We start from the raw sequence: 16,216 nt of genomic DNA, 5'->3' as shown, positions 1-16,216 counted from the left end.
ATGTTCCATGGTTGCTAGCATTCTTTCTATGAGCTTATAGAATTGACTTTGCCATTTTCCATTAATTACAATGAGGAATCCAAAAATGTAATGAGGATTTATTTAAATGTAAAAAATAGGAGTCCATGTGTTTTTGATGTACAGAGGTATTCAAGTGATAATGTCCATGCTCTCTGATGCAGCTGAGCACACCTAATGCAATTTAGGCCTAGGGGTCAGCAAATGCAAGGATCGTATCTCTCATGGTCGGCAAGTGCAAGGATCGTATCTCCCATGGTCGGCAAGTGCAAGGATCGTATCTCCCATGGTCGGCAAGTGCAAGGATCGTATCTCCCATGGCCAACATGTACAAGTATTGCCTTTCCCAAGGCTGACTGGTATAAGGATAGGCTCTTTTGTGGTGGCAAGCGTAAAGTTTACCTGTCTGTGTCTGTCAGGTACAAGGATTGCCTCTTCTATACCTAACAAGTGGTGGAGTGTTTCTTTCTTTCCTGCACTACCTCAATTTTATTGCCATATGACAAAGTTGCGCAATGTCCTAGTAATCATTTAAATGTTCAGCAAAAAGTAAGATGGAAGTTATTAGTTAAAAATACTTATTATCAACCAAACATTTAAAAATCTTATGAAAATACCTTGTATTATTAAATTATTAAGAGTGTATTTTTATATATAACAAAAATTATTTATATAATTTAAAATATACAGTGTGGATGGAAAGTAACTAGTCATTGAGAAATCACCATAATTTCTATATTTCTAAAACAAAAGTGATGAAAATTATTTTATATCCATATTTCTGTCTAATAAAGTATATATCTTAAAATTCAATTTAGGCACCAGTGCCATCCACCAATAACACATTTTCTTCAGATCATAATAGGAATGGATGGTCACTTTTCAGTTCATCCACAACTGAACCTGTGGTCATTTTAGCTTCAGGTGATAATCCTTGATTGCTTCCAGACAAATTGTGGCATGATGTCTCTTCATTGTATGCAATCATTTTTGCACATCAACCACTGATTTCTTCACCTCGTAGCATGCAGTAGAAAGTAACCAAACAATCTACTCTTGCTCCTGAACAGACAAGCAGTCAGCCATCTTTTTTGCCACTGTGTATGCAACCTCTTGGTCATTGCCCACACCACTGATGTCGGAATTATAAAATTTTATTGATTGATGTATATGCACACCCAAATTTTATTATGATTGCATTATTATTATAAAAATTATAGCGATTTCTCAATGCTTGGTCACTTTCCATCCACCCTGTATATAGATAATAGTAATGTCTTATAATTTGCTAATTTGAAACTCTTGAACTTTTTAAAAAAAGTTTTAATTAACTGAATAGCAATTATTATTTATAATAAGCAACAGTGTTAGTAAATACAGTGGAACCTCTATATTTGTAATATTCGATATTCGTCACATTTTGATGACTTTTTTATTTTTCCATATTCGTCAGTATTTTCTGTATTTGTCGTTATTCCAAACACCAGATGTGGCACTACAATTGCTGATAAGCTAACTGTGTTAAATTAGTTTTGCCAGTTTAGCTAATTTTTTGCTAGATTTAGTAGATTTATGAACAATCTAGCTATGCAAATTACCTAAATTATAATGGCCTAGCTATTTTTATAATGCTATCTAGCTATAAAAAAAAATCAAACAATTTTAATTGAAACAATATGATTTGAATATTTTTATTAAAATGTCTAGCCATAAATTTGAATTTTGAGTTGGCAACACTATGTCAGTTAGCTGTAGTTAATTAGTCTGCTTTGTGGGGAAGTCATGTGTGTTCTTGGTTTCTAGTGTTGATTATTTTCAAAAACTCAAGTTCCATTGGCTCCAACAAAGCACACCGAAGAAAAACAGCAAAAAAGAAAAGCTGTTAGAACAACAATAGAGGTAAAAAAAAAGAAATTATTGCTAAGTTTGAAAATGGACAAAGTGTTTCCAACCTAGCCAAAGAATTTAATATGCCGAGAATTACCATATGCAGCATAATAAAAAATAAAGAGGCAATTAAAACGACTGATGTTGCAAAAAGTGTCAAAATCTTTGCTGCTAGGAGATCACANTTAAAAATAATTATTATCAACCAAACATTTAAAAATCTTATGAAAATACCTTGTATTATTAAATTATTAAGAGTGTATTTTTATATATAACAAAAATTATTTATATAATTTAAAATATACAGTGTGGATGGAAAGTAACTAGTCATTGAGAAATCACCATAATTTCTATATTTCTAAAACAAAAGTGATGAAAATTATTTTATATCCATATTTCTGTCTAATAAAGTATATATCTTAAAATTCAATTTAGGCACCAGTGCCATCCACCAATAACACATTTTCTTCAGATCATAATAGGAATGGATGGTCACTTTTCAGTTCATCCACAACTGAACCTGTGGTCATTTTAGCTTCAGGTGATAATCCTTGATTGCTTCCAGACAAATTGTGGCATGATGTCTCTTCATTGTATGCAATCATTTTTGCACATCAACCACTGATTTCTTCACCTCGTAGCATGCAGTAGAAAGTAACCAAACAATCTACTCTTGCTCCTGAACAGACAAGCAGTCAGCCATCTTTTTTGCCACTGTGTATGCAACCTCTTGGTCATTGCCCACACCACTGATGTCGGAATTATAAAATTTTATTGATTGATGTATATGCACACCCAAATTTTATTATGATTGCATTATTATTATAAAAATTATAGCGATTTCTCAATGCTTGGTCACTTTCCATCCACCCTGTATATAGATAATAGTAATGTCTTATAATTTGCTAATTTGAAACTCTTGAACTTTTTAAAAAAAGTTTTAATTAACTGAATAACAATTATTATTTATAATAAGCAACAGTGTTAGTAAATACAGTGGAACCTCTATATTTGTAATATTCGATATTCGTCACATTTTGATGACTTTTTTATTTTTCCATATTCGTCAGTATTTTCTGTATTTGTCGTTATTCCAAACACCAGATGTGGCACTACAATTGCTGATAAGCTAACTGTGTTAAATTAGTTTTGCCAGTTTAGCTAATTTTTTGCTAGATTTAGTAGATTTATGAACAATCTAGCTATGCAAATTACCTAAATTATAATGGCCTAGCTATTTTTATAATGCTATCTAGCTATAAAAAAAAATCAAACAATTTTAATTGAAACAATATGATTTGAATATTTTTATTAAAATGTCTAGCCATAAATTTGAATTTTGAGTTGGCAACACTATGTCAGTTAGCTGTAGTTAATTAGTCTGCTTTGTGGGGAAGTCATGTGTGTTCTTGGTTTCTAGTGTTGATTATTTTCAAAAACTCAAGTTCCATTGGCTCCAACAAAGCACACCGAAGAAAAACAGCAAAAAAGAAAAGCTATTAGAACAACAATAGAGGTAAAAAAAAAGAAATTATTGCTAAGTTTGAAAATGGACAAAGTGTTTCCAACCTAGCCAAAGAATTTAATATGCTGAGAATTACCATATGCAGCATAATAAAAAATAAAGAGGCAATTAAAATGACTGATGTTGCAAAAAGTGTCAAAATCTTTGCTGCTAGGAGATCACAAACGATTGAAAACATGGAAAAGCTCTTATTGTTATGGATTACTAAGAAGCAAATGGCTGGTGATAGTATTTCAAAAGCAATCATCTGTGAAAAATCTAAGAAGTTATATGACAACCTACAGCAAAAGAGTCCAGGAACCAGTGGTCAGTTCATGGCAAGTAGGGGCTGGTTCAAAAAATTTTAAAGGCAAACAGGCATTCACTCTGTAATTAGGCATGGCGAGGCTTCAAGCTCAAATGCAGAAGGTGCTAAACAGTTTGTTGAATATTTCAGAAAGTATGTATACACTGGGGGATTTAGTCCTCAACAAGTTTTTAATTGTGATGAGACAGGCCTATTTTGGAAGAAGTGTAAAGTACTAAGTTATTTTGTTTTGTTTTACACCTTTTAAAACGATTATCGACGTGACTGTGTGCCGGAAATAGCCGTTACCTAATGGATACTTTATGCGGATTTGCGTTAATGTGCCAGGCCTGGACTTTAAGTGTGCACCAAAAGAAATAATGACAAAGTTAGTCAAAACCAATCCAATATTTAATAATTCTAATAATGACTATGTACAAAAATTAGTAACAATCAAACAACAAATTTATTCAAAGAAAATTAATAAGAATCAACCCGACAAAACTCAAATCAATCTATTTGCTAACTTAAATCTATTCCCCTTTGGAATTCGACAAACAAAATTCAAATACTTAACTTATGTACAACAATTCTTATGAACTAAGGTCATAATCGTTACCTCAATATACTAGGAACCTTTTTCCTCAACTCTCAAGACTTTCTAATCTTCAATCCACAAATCGAATAAATTCAAATTGCCTTGGAACCACTTTATTGCTATTGGACACCTCTTGTCGTTTGCTGCTACGAAGCTCACCATGCTTGTTGCTAACAGAAGCTCACTTCAGTCATCTTCACTTGAGGTTCGGACTTTATACTATGAGGTGACGTCACAATTCTGATTGAGATCACTCCCCTCATTTACATACTTATCACTAACAGTAAACTTTTCCTTTCTGCCTGGCAGCCTATTTCCTGACAATACTCACTAACCTTTTACATTATTCTTTTTGACAATTTTCAGGATGTTTTATTCTTTAAGGTTTAGCAAGTTCCTAAGTTGTGCTTGTGGGGTCTCCCCCTCTTTTTTGGCGCGGACTTACTTTTTTCCGCTCGGGAGTGCAAATGTGCGCGAGTTTTTCTACGGCGCTTTTTTTTGTCAGTGAGTTGGTTCTCTTTCTTCTATTTTTAAGTTCCTAAGGTGAGTGGTGAGAAAACCTTCATCCCAACAAAACAAGCCCCAAACAAAAATATAAAAAGCAANATATCATCACACATTTTATTTTAACAAGTAAGTTTTTATAATTTTATTTTTAATTTTAGCCCTTATATTATGGCTAGCAATTTAGAATGTAATTGTGATATTGAAAACTTATTTCAAAAAGTTTTGGCTCGAGACCATATAATGAAAAAGAAAAAATCTGTTTGACATTTTCATGATAAAATTTATGAAGATATAAAATGGCTTTGTGGATGCATAAAAATGCAGAATTTGTTTTGTTGTCCTTGCCTACTATTTTCAAATAAAATTAGTGTGTAGAATGAGATTGGCTTTGACGATTTAAATAATTTGAGTAAAGCTGGCAAAAGACACGAAAATCCTAAATCTCGCATCGATTCTTTCGTAAAATTGAAGCAATTTGGAAATCAAAATAGAATAGAATTTAACATTAGTACACAATATAAAATATATATTGAAAATTATAACAAGATAGTTACGGCTAATAGATATATTTTAATTAGTAGATGTTATCGAAGCGAGAATTGGCATTTAGAGGGCGTATAGAATCTATTAAATCTAATATAAGAGAGTTAATTATATTGAACTTGCTTATTTATTAAGTGCGTTAGATAATCTATTAATTAAAAATACATTTAGAGAAGTCTACGGTTTTTACTGGCTTATCGAACAAACGAATACGAATGGACCCTAGACCATCACTGACTGATTGCCTCTGGAAGTCGGCTTCTTATAGAAACACAGCTTCCCTATCATCAAATGTCACGGCACGCCACTGCCAAAATCCCGGGATTAGAAATAAGGACCAGGATCGAATTCCCTAAAGGCAACTCACCACAGAACTGTTGGAGCTGGTACCCAAAAGTGGTACCCAAATGTTGATATAGTGAACCAAAATACAAATGCATTCAATGATAATGTAATTGCCTACTTCAGAAAGGTTTTAAAAAGCAGACAAAAACAGACAACACTGAATAAGTTCTTTATTAAATCAAGTGCTACTGAATCATCAGCAAAACAGACCCCATAATCATAATTGGAATTACCTAATGTTTTAATTGATGGTATGTCTTCTTCTAAACAATAATAAACTTACTCTTCTTCCTTTCTACCACTATACTGTATTTATTTAGTACATTTCAAAAAACTGGGTACTTAATTATATAACACTCGCCAAATAAACCATCACCAGTTCATAACCAACCAGAAAAATTCTTTCTACAAACGTTTTCATCTATATGTAACAGACATCCTCAGGTATTGATGATATCGAACTAATGGCTAGCTAGTTCGATATCATCAATACCTGAGGATGTCTGTTTCATATAGATGAAAACATTCATAGAAAGAATTTTTCTGGTTGTTTATTTAGTACATTAAAGTTTTACAAACAACATAATTTTTATTGTTGTATCATAATCCAGCAGAAAAATTCTTTTTACGAACGTTTTCGTCTATATGTAATAGACATCCTCAGGTATTGATGATATCGAACTAATGGCTAGCTAGTTCGATATCATCAATACCTGAGGATGTCTGTTTCATATAGATGAAAACATTCGTAGAAAGAATTTTTCTGGTTGTTTATTTAGTACATTAAAGTTTTACAAACAACATAATTTTTATTCTTGTACCTTTTTTTTAGGATGGAATGGATTAATTGAATATCAGTTATTTATTATGAGAAAAATTGTTTCTATATTCGTCATATTCTATATTCGTTAGATCCTTAGGAACAGATTAATGACAAATATAGAAGTTCCATTGTATTAAATAAATCACAAAATTTCCTTACAGATACTTTAATTTATAGATAAATAAATGGAAAGGGTGCAGACAATTGAGCTGCTCACTTTCCAAATTGATTAACTCCACAAAACAAAAAGTATAAAACTTGATAATATAAATTATTTTTTAAAATTTCTTTTAAACTTTAAATTTAAATAAACATTGCAGAATATATTTTTATATTAATATAATGATATTATATATTATGTTATATATTATAATTATATATAATATATAAAATATATTATATAAAATTAGTTGTGTGAAAAATTTGAAAATACTGTAATAATGATTATATTAAGGATTTACAAATGGAGTTAATCCATTTGGCCTGTGAATGGCTCAATTAATACTAACTGTATTTTGGAATCATTAATCATTCCACAATGGAAACACTATACAAGACTGTTGAATCAATTATTTAAAAAATTTAAGATACAGTTGAAATTTGATATAGTTTATTAAATTTATAATAAAATCTAGCTGTGATTTTACAAGTATTGTGATTTATACTGTAAATATATATACTATGTTTTCATGTAATGACAGAATGCACGTCTATCCGAGGAAACCACAAAATCAGACATTTTTGTATGATAAAAACCAACATAAATGAAATTAAACCTATAAATAATTGCCAAAAATTCTCAATCCTAAGCATTTTTGAGGGGAAAAAACCACTTTTAAGTTATTGGATTTATATGCTTTGATGCAAATATGTTTGTAAGAATGAGAGGTGTAGTAGTAATGTTTTGGTCTAAGAATTCATATTTCATGGCTGTTCTGGGATATGAATTTAAATTTCAATTTTTTTTTTTTTTTTTTTTAATTTTGAAGAAAGGTAAGTAGCATTTTTCCAGGATGAAAATGATATTTAAAAAAAAAATTGTGGTTTGAAGCCAGTAAGCCATGGGATACAGACTCATGGGCTGAAACATACCATATTTTTGCAGAATGATTGGCATGTCGTCATCTTCCTTTCCACCTTGTCCAATCACATGGAACAAAAATAGTGTTTCTCTGCAGAGATGACCTTTTATTACAGACTACATCTCTGCAAAATTATGTAAAACAAAAGCAATTTTGCAGAGGCATAGCCTTTTTTATAAAAGGTTGTCTCTGCAAAAAAAAATTGTTTTTGTTCCTAGTGATTGGACATGATGGAAAGGAAGACAACTTAGTTTCTTCAGATTTTTTATTTTTTAATTCATGGAAATATTGTGTTAAATATTCTTACTCAAATTTAATCACATAATTATGTAAACCTTGTTAAAGGGCAAAAGAGAAAGGATAAACATGCATGATCTAAAAAATGTTAGCCTCATCCAAAATATTCTAAACCAAGATTAATAAATTAAAATAAAGTTACAGATATTAATGATCTTTTTTTGAAATATATAACCCTCATTCACCATTTAGTCTTATTTCTCAAAGTAGCACTGAGGAAAATGAAAAAGAGAGTTAGATAAATGATGAAGATCCCTCTGGCATTTTTGACTATGTATAGTATGAGTAATAATTAAATCAAATACTAAAACTTGTACAATATTGTTATGATTAAATAATGTTTTATTACATTTATAAAGTCCAACATTTATTTAAATAACTTCGTTCACTTATGTGCAAACAGATTTTCAGTACAACAATGGTCTAACCAAGAAAGACTATTGCAATACCTTCATAAAAATCATATCTCTAAATCTAAATAACAATAGACTACGTAACATTGTAGTTAAGTTTAAAAAGAATCACATAGTACACCACCATCAATAAAATGTTATTTTTTAAATTCCAAGAAAAACCATAAATGTAAAACTTTAACAAACTGTTTCTCTTTCTTTGTGTTTTTTTAAAAGTGGTTTAGACCATTGTTGTGCTGACCCCTCAATTATATTTAATGAGAAAGCATATATTCAATCTAGTTGAGTTTTAATGCTTTGAAAATCTTAGTGATATTATTTTAGAATATAAGAATTTATAAATTTTAAATTTTTTTAGGTTACCTACTGATGTACAAGCAGAAGCAGTTCCTTTAATACTTGGAGGTGGAGATGTTTTGATGGTAAGCTGCATTAAATTTAAAAGATGTGTTATTAATAATAATAATAATAAACTTATTGAATTAAAATTTATCATTGAATTTCTAAAAGGTTTCAGATTATACTTGCAGCTGTTAAGAGATTTTTAAATTATTATTACTTTATTATTAATTTTTTAAATTAAATTAAATTTAAATACTCCATACATAAGTTAATTTTTAGGAGGCGAGGGTAACATATTTGATAATATTAATTAGTAAATTAAACAAGTACAAATAGCTAATGAACTTAAGTCCATATATAAATTTTTCCATACTAAACGGTTTTTGTTTAATCAACTCTGAACAATTGTTTTCTTTACCATAAACAGCAGTTGATGGTAATAAATATAAAGACACCAACAATTATCTAGTATTTTCAAATACCATGTGTGGTATTTGGTCTTAAGTATCCTGTCTCTTTCTTCTCTAAAGAAAAGATTTTCAAACTCACATAGGATAGTGTTTAATATTTTTATAACATCTGGAGATGAGTCAATTAGAGAAAGTGAAACACCTGTTCCTGTCTGTCCAGTTTAGTATACCAACAATTTTTTAATAGTCTATTTGATGACAGTTTTTTCACAGTAGAGTATGCCACATATTTCAAAGAGGAAGAATCAGAAATAATGTTATAAGTAAATCGGCATAGAAGATAACACTACTGTGTTGTCTGCAAATTGTAAATGCACACTGTATTTGCCCATAGAGATGGAGTCATCAAAAGCGTAAACCCTATCATTAACATAGCAAATAAGGAACTAAGTGAATCTCCTTGTGGTAAGCCCTTCTCTAACAGAAAAACCTTAGTTAATCCAATACTAGTAGAAATCCTTGCCTTCAAACCTGAGAATAAATTTTGGATAATCTTGATAAATTTACCGGACATCCCAAGCTTTCCTAATTTAGAAACTAGATTAGGAATGCCTTAAAAAAAAAAAAAAAGAACCTCTATTATAACTCTGTCGAAAGCTTTTTCATAATCTTTGAAAGCAGCCAACAGACACTGTCTTTTCTTATAAAGTTCAGGAAATGAAGGATTAGAATATTACACAAAGTGCTCTTTTGAGGTTTGAAAGAAAATTGCACAGGTGAAATAAGATTCCTCTCCCTAAGTCATGTACAGTACCTAGTCTTTTCCCCATAATGGAAGTGAAAATTTTCTGAATAACTGGTAACAATGATATGGGCCGAAAGTTAACAGGAAAGTTAACCCTTTTTGTGAATTACCTCTAACCATGATTTCGGAATCATTTCAGAGTCATAAACCCGATTAAACAATTTAACCAAGTGAGGTACTAATGAACTCCTAGAATAAGCAATTAGAGACTGTGAAATATTGTCTACCCAGGGGCAGAATGTAATTGCATCTTTTGGATTGCAATATTAACTTCTGAGGCTGAGATAGGGAGGTCCAAAAAAGAATCATCCACAGGAAAAGGTTGGATTTGGAGTAAATTTGATACATTTAAACTGAATAACTACTCATAATAATTATACTAATCTGCCAAAGAAATCTCTGGAGTACTCCTAACTCCCTGAAGACAACCTACATGATACCAAAGTTCTGGAGTCTCTAAACTTTACCAGTTGTAAGGCAAAATTACAATAATACAGTGGAACCCCGGTTAACGAACGTCCTGGTTAACGACCAAATCGGTTAACGAACTTTTATTTTGGAAAAATTTTGTCTCGGATAACGAACTTAACAGCTTTTTGTGTCAAATTTGTAAGCTTGCCGACTTTTAGGGAAAATCAGTTAATCGTGTGTCGGTGATAGTCTAGAGTCCATTCGTACGTTGGTGTGGCAGAGGAGACAAAGATGACAAGTATTTTACAGTGAAAATCGTTTATTAGAACGGGAAGATGCTTACATATTTGAGGTAGTTGGAATTGGCTTATCTACAGTATTTTCTCTCGGCACTGCGGAGTGGCATATCGCTGGTCCTACGATAGTGCAAGCTGATCAGTCGTAGCCCTAGAGCGGACGAGATGGGTTCGCTTGATCACAGAAGCGATGGCAGGTGACAGAGCTGCAACAACTGGAGCGGTCCGCGAGACACAACACAAATTTTAGCGGGCACGACTTCAGTCTTAATCCAGATGAAGACGACACAGATTAATTGCCATAGAATTTTTAGGAAAACTGCGTTTTGACCTTGAGATTCGGGGTTTTTATAGTATTTCTTCCTTGAATCTCACCTTACGATTAGTCCTGTGTCCCATTCCTCAATTCCCGATTGTTTTCTTCTTTGTCTTCAGGAGAAAACCGAAACTAGATCAGGTCACGAGAAAGGTTTGTTCCGAAGCGTTTATTTGACACCTGTTCGTCAACTCTGATCAGAGATTGTTGATAAACCTATAAGCCTTTCGCTCATAATTTAGCCTATTGTTTCTGCTATCTGTCATTTTAGAACTTTAACGATCGTATGTGATGTTTTTATACCCGTCAAATCTTTCCCCTTTTCCGAAAATTTAACTTAGATCGACTGTTTATGAGCACGTTTTCCTATATTTTCATTAAAGAAAACCCATTTTACAAATAAAATTACAAAAATACTGACGTCTAGAATGGATTAATTATATTTGCGTTAATTTCTATGGGAAAAATTGCTTCGGTTAACGAACAGACTCGTGGAACAGATTACGTTCGTTAACCGGGGTTCCACTGTACTTTTTCTTTTTCGCCCTGATAAATGAATTATCATATTTACTCGCATATGAGGTTTTTATTCATTTTTTGCTGCTTCAAAAACCAAGGTCATCCTATACATGTGGACAAAGGATTCTTTGCGTTTTTGCAATAATTTTTGTGAACAAGTGTATTTGCATTTTTTTTTACCCAGTGCTCACCTCCCTGGTGTTTAAAAACAAAAGTATTTTATCTGGGTCATTTGAATCATTCTTTGTGTATTGTCAGGAGTAAAGATGAATAGCAAAAGAAAAAGCAAAGGTTTTGAATTGAATTCCAAATTGAAATTCCAAAATCACACGGAAACTCGATATAAGTTTTAATCCATTCCCATATGAAAATAGATGATTATTCAGAAATCAGAATATAAAAACCACAAAATAAACTGGAATGATTTATAGGTTGTCACCTAAATGTCAAATTTCCAGTAAAACATCCAAATTCAACATTCAAACGTTTTTGGCCACTCGTTAATAGTCCTTCATCAGGAAAAGTCAAAACAAAAATAACTGTTCTAATTTCATTTTGACTTTTCCTGATGAGTGGCTGAAAATGTTCGAATGTTGAATTTGGGTGTTTTGCTGGAAATTTGACATTTAGGTGAGAGAGTATGGAAATCAGAATCCGGAGAAACTCATAAGTGTAATCAACGAAGAGTAGATTCAACTGTTAAGAATTGGCAAAAAAGTTTTCCAATTGTCCAGCTTTACATGAACAAAGTATGTTGTCGATTTTACAAGATTTTTCCTTAAAGTTTAAAATGTCAGTAGTTTTTATGGTATAATGTGTGCATTTTATGTGCATTTGATATTTTGTGTGTGATTAAACAAAATAAAATTAGAATTGTATTAATAAAGCTAATTTCTTTATTTTGATCTTTAAAGTCATACCTTGTCCTATATGTGAGATCATCTTATACATGAGTAAATACAGTATATTCTTTTTTTGAATTAAGAAAAAAATTAAGGTCAGTCTGATTGTTTGATCTACAAAATTGCTAAGGGCATAATTCCTCTCCACCTTCCATTTATAACATGACTCGTCAAACTAAGGGGCACGAATACAGGAACCTATGGTATTCAACACCTTCAGTTAATATATTGAGCCTCTTTGTTATAGAATATAAATTGGATATAATTGAGTTTTAAAAATCATTGAGTTAAAATTCAGAATTTTTATTCTGAAATCACATCTTAAGTGCATCTTCGAACATTTCAACTTTTGAGTCATTCTAAACAAAACGGGACCTAGTAAAAGGGGATCTTTCAACCAAAGGAAGTCTCTTACCAGTAGATAAATACAGTCCACTAAAAAATGGTTAGAGAATGGAAGAGATTCAACACAGAAGGACAAAATTTAGTCCCTGCAGTAGTCCTTACTGCAGGGACTAAATTTTGAGAGATGAAGATGACCATATAGTTAATAACAAAGCTACCTACTTTCAACAGAAAAGTTAATTCTCCTGGGTAGTCTCCCATACTTTGATCATTAAGAAGAATTAGATCTTGTTCAATCAGACACTGCAAAAACTGTCTACCAGTTGAATCAATTTTTAAGTCCTTTGACTGTCTAACATCAAAAATGTTTGGTCATGCCACATTCAAGTATCAATCAAATTCTTCACCTATATGGACATTGAAATCATCCATAATTCAACATCATAATGCGAAGACCAAGAGGTCAAAACAGAAGAAAATCGATCAAGGTGTAAGTCTTGCTGCTTTGACAAACAAATGTATGTCACCAACATCAAAACTTTCCTAGGATCATAAATAAGGATTCAAAAAATAAGATAGTCTTATTTCTGTTAGTCGGCGTAAGTCTCTAATAACTCAAAATGCCCTCTGTCCCCGTCAAAGAACAAAATACTGCCTTGGGGCCCACCAGGATCTGATGGCTTTTCAGCTGGAACCATAAAATACTTCCAATTAACTGGTAGAGAATTACATATAAAACTCTGGTCCATCAAAACCATCAAAGTTTCAACAAGGACTAAACAAATTATATCTAGTCTGTTAGTCAAATGATTTAATAACAAACATTTAGTACCAAAACCATGAGAATTCCAAAAGAACATGGAATCCAAATGACAGTCTGATCCAGCATGTTCCAGACATGAAGATGTTGAGGTTCTCTCAGAACTCTTTCTCAAGTGAAAAGGGAAATTCAAAATAAAAAGAAGCAGTAATTTCTATTAATCAATATCCCAAAAATAGAATAAGCATACCTCTTTTCATTGATGTGCAACACATTGTCACACAAAGACATCATGGTTAATTAAACATCAAATTGCTCCTTTTGGAAAGCATTAACCTGTCTATCATTATAAAAACAATACATGGAAATCTAGCAGTATATCTTGTCACATTGTGTATGTGTTACAGAAAATCCTCATATTGGACTTTATTCCCATTCTTATTTTCTTTTTTTAAAAGTTAAATTTGTAAATTCTGGAAGATCAACAATCCTCATTAGTTCGAAATTCAAAGAATGAAATAATCACAACTTTGAATTATTCAAGATTTACAAATTTCTGTATAAGATACAAAATGCCATATAATTGATATAATTTATTAAGCAAACAGAATATGACTACATATGCAGAACACTACTTTCATTAACCCATCGACTACATTTATTTCGCTTCAAATGCAACTAAGAAATCTAAAAAAAAAAAAAAATTGATTTTATATATTAAATAATTATTTCCACTCAAATGCAAATCTAACATCCAAAAAAATTGCCAGAAAATAATTCCTGTGAAATAAAAACCCTTCCAAAAAGTGTTTTTACAAAAAAAGTATATAAAAATAATTTAAAATATATGCTTTTATTTGAAAAATATAGCTGTAAGGATTGTTGTTCTTTCATTTAACAAGGCATGAAATTTCACACATGCAGTCTACATTGTTTACAAACTGGTTGACCTTGAGAACAGCTGCTGTCAGTTTTCCCAGGTCGTTCTCATGTACGCCTCAGGGAAATATTGGTTTAAAGCAGGAGGGGAGCTAACTTACCTGTTCAAATATAACACAATATTTTTGATTTTTATACTATTAAATTACGAGGGAACCAAAAAAAAGATATGGGGAAAAATTTTACTGAATAAAAAACAAAAAAAACTGCTGAACAATAGCGTTTTAAAAAATTTTACCAAGTCAAATCGGTCAAATAGAAGTTTAAAATGATTTAATTAATTTGATTAAAAAAACTCCCATAAAAAAAACAATAGTGCAATTAATTACCTAATTAATAAATCATCATAAAATATTTTTGCGGCAAAAATAGTTCATGAAATTTGCAGAGATCATAGATAACAATGTATGAATATATATGCTGATCCATACATTTTTAAAAAAGTTATAAGTCAAGGCCCTTTTTTGAGGTCCTTAAGGCCTATGCCCGAGATCACTCAGGATATGGACTGCGCAGCCCGAGTTATCTTGGGTTATGGGCAGAAGGGGTTAAATAATTAATTAATAATAATAATGATATAAACAAACAGCATGTGTCCGGTGAGAACCTCAGAGATTGCCAGATAAATTTTATAAAATGTAAAGCAGAATTCCTTGAAATGTAGCCCAAATTATTTTTAAGTCATTCAGATCTAGTAGTGTAAAGTCCTACAAATATCTCAATCTGCTACTTATATCCCAAACTTAACAACCCTGAAACCCAACCATATTTTATGAGAAGAGAAAAAGGGGTGGTCAATGGTTAAGGTGATACCTAAAAATGTGTTACTGTAAAAGTAAAGCCATGTTGACCAGATTAGAGTTGTTCATGGTCTATTGTTTTCTTATAATATGGAGGCACTTTAATCTAAACAAACAACATATGCATATCACAGTTTGGACAAAATTTTCACTTCAAATTTCAAAGTAGCTATAGTTTGAACTAACTGAATTCCTTAATGTGTATGAGTAAATCACTACATCTGTAGACACGACATAGTACAGTTACGAACTAATGGGATTTTGAACTATCAGAGTTCTAATTAACAAGGATTTCCTGTATATAGTTAAACAACCATCAAAATGCTTTCAAATACTCAAATAAACAATTAAAGTTAATAACATTAAATCATTAACTTTTCAAATTGAGTTTTCATAATGCAAAGTGTTTCTAACAATTGGATTAGATGTTGTTATTACTCTGTCAAAAAAACAAAAAATATGATTTTGATTATTTAAAAAGGAATCTTCACAGAAAAACTGAAAAGATATTGCCAATATGGAATTTTAAGTTTTGACTATTATATATGCATCAAATAAATATAAATGGTTATTTTTTTTTATATATTAGAATTCTGATTTTCAAAACATTTTTCAGTGTGTTAATTTATATGAAAATTAAATGAAAAAATGCAAATAAAAAAAGGCTGCTATAATTTTTGAATTATTTAATAAACATTTATTGTAAACTTTAATGATTCCTGTTTTATGACTTCTATACTGTTGTCATTTCAAAACTAATTACCATATTTCCTCAATTAAACACACTTATTTTTAAAATGTATCCATCCTCTGAGGTTCTTTGATCAGGTTTATTACCTTGCAACAGATGATTGAATAAAAATTGAAAGAAATACCTTAATTACTTGTATATTTTCTGACCTATTAAAACTTTTTATTGATTGTATTTATGGGTTACATTTACATTTAAAATAACTATTATGACACATCTTATATTGCTGAGAACCAACATTTATTGCTGTAACAAACGTTTTCAACCTGATTAACAGGCCATCATCAGGTATTTTC

General features: G+C 31.0%; 1 protein-coding gene across 1 annotated transcript in view; it reads left to right on the top strand.

Moving 5' to 3' along the window:
* The window catches only part of LOC111623566 (ATP-dependent RNA helicase DDX1-like), a 159,493-nt gene that overhangs the window by 7,714 nt on the left and 135,563 nt on the right, over positions 1 to 16,216 (top strand). Inside the window, exon 3 of the mRNA XM_023366181.1 lies at positions 8,683 to 8,746. Coding sequence (XP_023221949.1) covers positions 8,683 to 8,746 — 64 coding nt within the window. The remainder of the gene's footprint in view (positions 1 to 8,682; positions 8,747 to 16,216) is intronic.

The sequence above is a fragment of the Centruroides sculpturatus genome, unplaced genomic scaffold, assembly GCF_000671375.1.
Source record: "Centruroides sculpturatus isolate CEXI.00-Female unplaced genomic scaffold, Cexi_2.0 scaffold16, whole genome shotgun sequence".
Classification (NCBI taxonomy): Eukaryota; Metazoa; Arthropoda; class Arachnida; order Scorpiones; family Buthidae; genus Centruroides; species Centruroides sculpturatus.
Note: the sequence above shows the minus strand (reverse complement) of the source record. Positions and strands in the feature narration are given on the sequence as shown.